The sequence below is a fragment of the Amblyraja radiata genome, chromosome 10 (genome assembly GCF_010909765.2).
Source record: "Amblyraja radiata isolate CabotCenter1 chromosome 10, sAmbRad1.1.pri, whole genome shotgun sequence".
Lineage (NCBI taxonomy): Eukaryota > Metazoa > Chordata > Chondrichthyes > Rajiformes > Rajidae > Amblyraja > Amblyraja radiata.
In genome coordinates, this window is record NC_045965.1 from 42,439,441 (window position 1) to 42,447,941 (window position 8,501).

At 40.2% G+C, this 8,501-nt stretch overlaps 1 protein-coding gene across 9 annotated transcripts in view; it reads right to left on the reverse strand.

Moving 5' to 3' along the window:
* mast2 (microtubule associated serine/threonine kinase 2) overlaps positions 1-8,501 on the reverse strand; it is a 349,172-nt gene that overhangs the window by 102,908 nt on the left and 237,763 nt on the right. For all 9 annotated transcript variants that reach the window (XM_033028662.1, XM_033028660.1, XM_033028659.1 and 6 more), the window contains one exon: positions 315-390. In XM_033028662.1, the coding sequence (XP_032884553.1) occupies positions 315-390 (76 nt within the window). The remainder of the gene's footprint in view (positions 1-314; positions 391-8,501) is intronic.

Sequence of the window (8,501 nt, forward strand, 5' to 3'; positions counted from 1 at the left end):
TGACAAAGGTGACAAGAAAAGGTTTACACTACAATTGTGCATTCTAAATCTTATTTCTGTTTTGATTTTAATACATTAGTTGTATCATCTCACGATGATAGGCACACGTTAAATACATCTGCTCCTTAATTACAAATTTTAAAACTTGATTGTCGAGCGCAAGTTTTAAAAGTTGCAAAGAAATGAAAACCAAATATATCATCTCTTTATATATCAACCATCTCGCTAATTCCACATGCAGTATGTGCAAATTTCATGCAACACCCAGAACACTGTGCATACTATTTCATTTTTAATGAAGTAATGAATCTTACCTTCTTGCTGGTATGAATGAAAAATGAGCTGCTGCATTGGGAGAAAAATTCCTTGGACTGTCGAGAGGGCTGCTACCTGTTGGCAAATTGAGAATATATAAAATACTCAAATTTCAACAAGTTTTGGAATGTGCTTTAGATATGAATATTTATCTTTTCCCAAGTGACTTGGTTCACAGGATCAATGAATGAGATTACAGTAATTTAGGACTCCTTTTCCCTACTATGTGAGGATAACTGGTCCCAGCTAAATTAGCAAAGTAGGCCATCAATTTGCTTTGGTGCCCTTTGTCCCTTAAGTTAGAAAGGGATATATCTACCGGAGCTGCTGTTCTTAAATAGTTGCCAAGCATTTCCCACAGGAAGTGCTCAAACATGGCTCTCAGATGAACAATGTAGTCACGATTCATATACCATTAATAGCTATTTAACCAAAATACCAGTGGTTAGGGAATGATGCTCCTACAAGGCAATTGCTATGATCAGGACAGGAATGTAGGCAGAAAACTGACAACAATTAAATTCCAAACCTGTGAATATTATTAAAAATAGGCAAACAATATCTAGGAAATACAAAATGTTTATCATAAATCTGATCTGGCCATGCCTACAGGGAAGCAAAATAAATTTATGATTTATTCATTCAGCAAGATAATTACAATTTAAAAAAAAATCTGGTTAACCCTTGTAAAAGATAAGCAAGGAAGGAGTATGGAGAGACTTATATATTTTAATAAGTGGGCTGACCCAATTATTCCCTTGCAACTTAACTGCGATACATTTTATCGATTGCCACTTCTGCATGCAAATGACGGTACACATATCAAATCAAGTATTTTGGGTTTTTTGTATGTTAGGTAATATATTGAAAACTTTTAATATATTTTGAACCATTTTAACGGGTGCAACTATTTAAGAAAGTATTACCACCATTTCCACTGAATTTGGGATTCTAATTCTAAGCTGTCCCTATATTTCAGGATAAAATAAAAAAGTACAAGTTGCAGACTTTCAATTATGGGACTCAAAACATTCGCCCACCGGATAACTTGCTTTCAAATCAACCACCAACCTCAAAGCATAAATTTGCTTGACTCAGTATAATTAGTAACTCTAACTGCTCGTTTTGTTTTTACTTGCAACAATGTTGACAATTCTTCCTCTGTGAAAAGGCATGACTGTATGCAGGGTACATGCAATTTCAAATTAAACCACTATGTGGTATTGCAACAGTGCAGCAGTATCATCACGCATAGGTTACATCACTCTTTCAGCCCACGTCCTTGGCCCTGGTGCTAATTTAAACTAGCAGATAAATAAGACCGTATCACTCAGGGAATGGCAAGTACAAACATCAACAGGGCACTAAGATTCGGCCTTTGGATTTGTGAAAAAGGCTACAAGACCAGATTCACTTGATTGCAGTAAGGACATAATGGTGAGCAATGATGTGATTTAAAACTGGCAGCCTGAATAATTGGGCAATGTGACTCAAGGGCAGACTTATCATCAGTCTCAAAATGAATAATTAGTCCTTATTTCCAGCCCTAATACTTCAACCCAACTTAACCATCAAATTACAATACATGAGAAAATCTATCACCATAATTTCCAAATAACATTGGGATGTAAAGCAGATTGCAAGTTCAAAGGGATGTTCTTGAAGAATACAAACACCAATTGTATTTTGGATTTCAGAAGAAAAATACAATTCTTATAAAATAATTTAGAAATATGCAGAGTAAAACTTGACAGAATTGGTAAAGGTAATAGCATTGTAAATTGTTGTTGCACGGTCACTATTCTTGAAAAAAAATGCTAGTAGAGTGAAAATAGCAAATGATGCACTAAATAATTTAACCCGTCATGAGAAAATTAATAATCTTTTACAGGTCACAGGGAACTGATGGGAAAGAGCCTGCAGATGCCCAGCATAAACAGTGGAAGGATCCCCCCCATTCATCCCGTACTGACCCCCCCTCCATTTATCCTGCACCTATCCCCCATCCATCCTGTAGTAATCCACCCATTCATCCTGCACAGACCCTCCGATTCACACTGTATTGACCTCCCCCATTCATCCTGTACTGACCCCCCCCTTTCAATAAGAATGGGAAGATCAGTCTGAAGCAGGGTCTCGACCCGAAACATTGCCTATTTCCTTCGCTCCATAGATGCTGCCTCACCCGCTGAGTTTCTCCAGCATTTTTGTTTACCCCATTCATCCTGTACTGATCCCCCCCCCATTCATCCTGTACTGACCCCCCCCCCCCCATCCACCCTGCACTGATTCCCCCCCATCCATCCTGCACAGATTCCCCCCCCATCCATCCTGCACAGATCCCCCCCGTCCATCCTGTACTGGTCCCCCCATTCAACCCCACTGACATCCCCCGCGTTCTCCCCTCACAATTTTATCTACTCCAACCAACACGCACTAATTCCCCAGCCTCAATCCATCCATTCCGCACCGATTGCCTTCTCAAACCTCCCCCCCCCCCAAATGTGTTTTAATTCCCAATGTTTGTTTTTTTTTTTAATCCATAAAGATGGATTAATAAAATTGTGAACACGTGAAACAGTAAAACCGCAGTGTTCGATTGTCACTGCTACCGTTGACACGTTATTACAGAATTCATTTTACTGGCAAATCAATGCTCTTAATATGGAGTATCAGTACAGTAGTTATTTAATGAAAACATTCACAACTATACGTTGCATTTATCCAGATTTTACTTTTACAGTCGGTCATATACATCACAAATTTGGTCAGGAGATATTTCAATTAAAATTTTAACATTAATTCTGAAGTGGGAATGATGGAAACAGCGTTTATCAATAAAAAAAATTTAATCTGGTGCGTACAAACTGGGTATCTTCATTGCCGTTCATAACACATACATCTAACCTGAATGTAGGTATGTTGCAAAGCCTACCTGAAGCGTCGTTGAAAATCTGCCGCTGCGGGTGTGCGCGATTTTGGCGCCGTTTAGAGGGGGCGGGTTTAAAACGCGATTTTCTCTAGGCTGTTCAAATCGAAGATGTTCAGCCTAGTTAATTATTAACGAAAAAGCGCTGGAAGACCCTGTCGCAAAAGCTATTATTAGTTTTAAAGGCCACGTAAAATAGTTATAGTAGTTTAAAAATCAATCTCTAAACCCGCGACCGCCAGCAACCGCAGGGTCTCATAAAGCAAATATTTGAAGGTATGCTGTATATTTTTACATTAAAAAGGGCTTCTAAAGATCCCTTTATACAAAGTTTAATATTGCGAGTAGCTCATTTTGGGCCCATTATATCCCGCAGTATTTTTCTGGGCATTTGAGGGCACAAATCTACCGCAATGTGAACGTTCTAAACCAGCGCGTTCCACAGGGACCCACTGGAAAGCTGATTTAAATGGGCATTTATTTACAGCAATTGAACACTGAATTCCTTCCATTTGGTCTATAAATTAATGTAAATGAGATTTTAAAATCATGTTTTATTGTGAATTATTTGTGAATATTATTTGGACATTTAGGCTATTTAAAAATGTTAATCATTTATTAAGAAATGGATAGATGTTTAGATCTAGTAATTGAAGTCTGAAATTAGCTACAATTAGGTAACTAACTAATTATATGCTTTAATTTCAGGTCATCCAAGTAAGATTATTTTATATTTGTTTCAGAATGCTTCAATCTATGATAACTGAACATTTCATTCAGCTCTCTTAATTTTTAAGAAAGTTATGGGCTTTTGACTGTTCACGATCACAGCTTTTTTGTTATGTCCATAGAAAATCAATAGGGAACAAGATGCTCATTTCCCAGTATGAAAATGGCCATAACTTTTTAAATACTTGAGATATGAAAGTGAATTAGGTGTCAAATTAAACTTATTTTTATGCTTTGTCTGATGGGATAAATTGCAGACTTGATTTTTTAAATCTCAAAATTTTGTAACATTGCTACTGAATGTCCGGTAATGTGGCGTTTTGACACCTTTAAACATATTACCAAAAGAACATTTGCTGCAGTTATGTCCTTTGACCATCTCTTGTCAGTTAGTGTGATGTTTAACATGTCAGATGGGTATAGTCGGTTTTAACAGCTATTATCATAAAATGTAGTTTTGATATTTCCTTGCAAACTGTATATTTTGTTGTGGATAAATTATGTGGGAAGCGAGAGTGTTTCTGTACCAATTGCAATAACGACCCATGCTATGGCCATGTCATGATAATTTTCGGTCCTTCATAGAGAACATGCTTGCATCAATCTGTAGTGTGCATGGTTAAGCATATATGTTATCATGGTCCAGGATTTATTGACACAGGTTGATCATACGCTGAATAATCCAACCACATTTTTGTTTGGAAGTGGAAAGAAATAATTGAAATTGCATTAATTGCAACGTGTAAAAAGAGTTGAGATACTGTATTATAATGTTGCTGCATGTCATTGTGGTATATATCATGTCTTGATTGGTGGATATGTTTAGTTTGTGACTTTATTTGAAGCAGAAATAATATGCGAATGCTTCATTGAGCATAATTCCCACTGGTAACCACGCACTTCGTCCGAGCACATTATCGCACGTGTCATGCAAGCCGTCTTAAATGACCACCTAAACTGTCATTTGGCAACCTAAAAAACTGCCTAGGTTGCCCGGCTGGCAACAGGGAAAAAAAGTTAAGTGAGAGCCCTTAACTATAATAAGATTCCACGAAACGGACTTGAGGCAAAAATGTATGTGCATGAAAACCGAGTCAATATGGAAGGCAAATGGGCGGGTGAAGGGAGGGGAGAACCACATAATTATTGTAGCATCAAAAATCCTGGAAACACATATTTTTGCCAACTAAGTCCATACCAACCTTCCAGTATTCATTTATACCAAGCCTACACTATTCCCACATTATACTTTCCATATTTCAAGGAGTCATGCAGCATAGAAACACACCCTGAAGCCCAAACTCATCCATGACAAGTAAGATGTCCGTTTGAGCTAGTCCCATTTGCATAGTCATAGCCCTCTGAACCTTTTCTATGTATATGTGTCTGTCTAAATTTCTTTTAAACATGGCAATTGTACTTACCTCCACAGCTTACTCTGGCAGCTTGTTCCATAAGATTCCACGAAACAGACTTGAGGCAAAAATGTATGTGCATGAAAACCGAGTCAATATGGAAGGCAAATGGGCGGGTGAAGGGAGGGGAGAACCACATAATTTACAAACTTAAAGCACACGGCATTGGGGGTTCAGTATTGATGTGGATAGAGAACTGGCTGGCAAACAGGAAGCAAAGAGTAGGAGTAAACGGGTCCTTTTCACAATGGCAGGCAGTGACTAGTGGGGTACCGCAAGGCTCAGTGCTGGGACCCCAGCTATTTACAATATATATTAATGATCTGGATGAGGGAATTGAAGGCAATATCTCCACGTTTGCGGATGACACTAAGCTGGGGGGCAGTGTTAGCTGTGAGGAGGATGCTAGGAGACTGCAAGGTGACTTGGATAGGCTGGGTGAGTGGGCAAATGTTTGGCAGATGCAGTATAATGTGGATAAATGTGAGGTTATCCATTTTGGTGGCAAAAACAGGAAAGCAGACTATTATCTAAATGGTGGCCGACTAGGAAAAGGGGAGATGCAGCGAGACCTGGGTGTCATGGTACACCAGTCATTGAAAGTGGGCATGCAGGTGCAGCAGGCAGTGAAGAAAGCGAATGGTATGTTAGCTTTCATAGCAAAAGGATTTGAGTATAGGAGCAGGGAGGTTCTACTGCAGTTGTACAGGGTCTTGGTGAGACCACACCTGGAGTATTGCGTACAGTTTTGGTCTCCAAATCTGAGGAAGGACATTATTGCCATAGAGGGAGTGCAGAGAAGGTTCACCAGACTAATTCCTGGGATGTCAGGACTGTCTTATGAAGAAAGACTGGATAGACTTGGTTTATACTCTCTAGAATTTAGGAGATTGAGAGGGGATCTTATAGAAACTTACAAAATTCTTAAGGGGTTGGACAGGCTAGATGCAGGAAGATTGCTCCCGATAGAAACATAGAAACATAGAAATTAGGTGCAGGAGTTGGCCATTCGGCCCTTCGAGCCTGCACCGCCATTCAATATGATCATGGCTGATCATCCAACTCAGTATCCCGTACCTGCCTTCTCTCCATACCCTCTGATCCCCTTAGCCACAAGGGCCACATCTAACTCCCTCTTAAATATAGCCAATGAACTGGCCTCGACTACCCTCTGTGGCAGAGAGTTCCAGAGATTCACAACTCTCTGTGTGAAAAAAGTTCTTCTCATCTCGGTTTTAAAGGATTTCCCCCTTATCCTTAAGCTGTGACCCCTTGTCCTGGACTTCCCCAACATCGGGAGCAATCTTCCTGCATCTAGCCTGTCCAACCCCTTAAGAATTTTGTAAGTTTCTATAAGATCCCCTCTCAATCTCCTAAATTCTAGAGAGTATAAACCAAGTCTATCCAGTCTTTCTTCATAAGACAGTCCTGACATCCCAGGAATCAGTCTGGTGAACCTTCTCTGCACTCCCTCTATGGCAATAATGTCCTTCCTCAGATTTGGAGACCAAAACTGTACGCAATACTCCAGGTGTGGTCTCACCAAGACCCTGTACAACTGCAGTAGAACCTCCCTGCTCCTATACTCAAATCCTTTTGCTATGAAAGCTAACATACCATTCGCTTTCTTCACTGCCTGCTGCACCTGCATGCCCACTTTCAATGACTGGTGTACCATGACACCCAGGTCTCGCTGCATCTCCCCTTTTCCTAGTCGGCCACCATTTAGATAATAGTCTGCTTTCCTGTTTTTGCCACCAAAATGGATAACCTCACATTTATCCACATTATACTGCATCTGCCAAACATTTGCCCACTCACCCAGCCTATCCAAGTCACCTTGCAGTCTCCTAGCATCCTCCTCACAGCTAACACTGCCCCCCAGCTTCGTGTCATCCGCAAACTTGGAGATATTGCCTTCAATTCCCTCATCCAGATCATTAATATATATTGTAAATAGCTGGGGTCCCAGCACTGAGCCTTGCGGTACCCCACTAGTCACTGCCTGCCATTGTGAAAAGGACCCGTTTACTCCTACTCTTTGCTTCCTGTTTGCCAGCCAGTTCTCTATCCACATCAATACTGAACCCCCAATGCCGTGTGCTTTAAGTTTGTAAACTAATCTCTTATGTGGGACCTTGTCGAAAGCCTTCTGGAAGTCCAGATACACCACATCCACTGGTTCTCCCCTATCCACGCTACTAGTTACATCCTCGAAAAATTCTATAAGATTCGTCAGACATGATTTACCTTTTGTAAATCCATGCTGACTTTGTCCAATGATTTCACCACTTTCCAAATGTGCTGCTATCCCATCTTTAATAACTGACTCTAGCAGTTTCCCCACTACCGATGTTAGACTAACTGGTCTGTAATTCCCCGTTTTCTCTCTCCCTCCCTTCTTAAAAAGTGGGGTTACGTTTGCTACCCGCCAATCCTCAGGAACTACTCCAGAATCTAAAGAGTTTTGAAAGATTATTACTAATGCATCCACTATTTCTGGAGCTACTTCCTTAAGTACTCTGGGATGCAGCCTATCTGGCCCTGGGGATTTATCGGCCTTTAATCCATTTAATTTACCCAACACCACTTCCCGGCTAACCTGGATTTCACTCAATTCCTCCAACTCCTTTGACCCGCGGTCCCCTGCTATTTCCGGCAGATTATTTATGTCTTCCTTAGTGAAGACGGAACCAAAGTAGTTATTCAATTGGTCCGCCATATCCTTGTTCCCCATGATCAACTCACCCGTTTCTGACTGCAAGGGACCTACATTTGTTTTAACTAATCTCTTTCTTTTCACATATCTATAAAAACTTTTGCAGTCAGTTTTTATGTTCCCTGCAAGTTTTCTTTCATAATCTATTTTTCCTTTCCTAATTAAGCCCTTTGTCCTCCTCTGCTGGTCTCTGAATTTCTCCCAGTCCTCCGGTATGCTGCTTTTTCTGGCTAATTTGTACGCATCATCCTTCGCTTTGATACTATCCCTGATTTCCCTTGTTATCCACGGATGCACTACCTTCCCTGATTTATTCTTTTGCCAAACTGGGATGAACAATTTTTGTAGTTCATCCATGCAGTCTTTAAATGTCTTCCATTGCATATCCACCGTC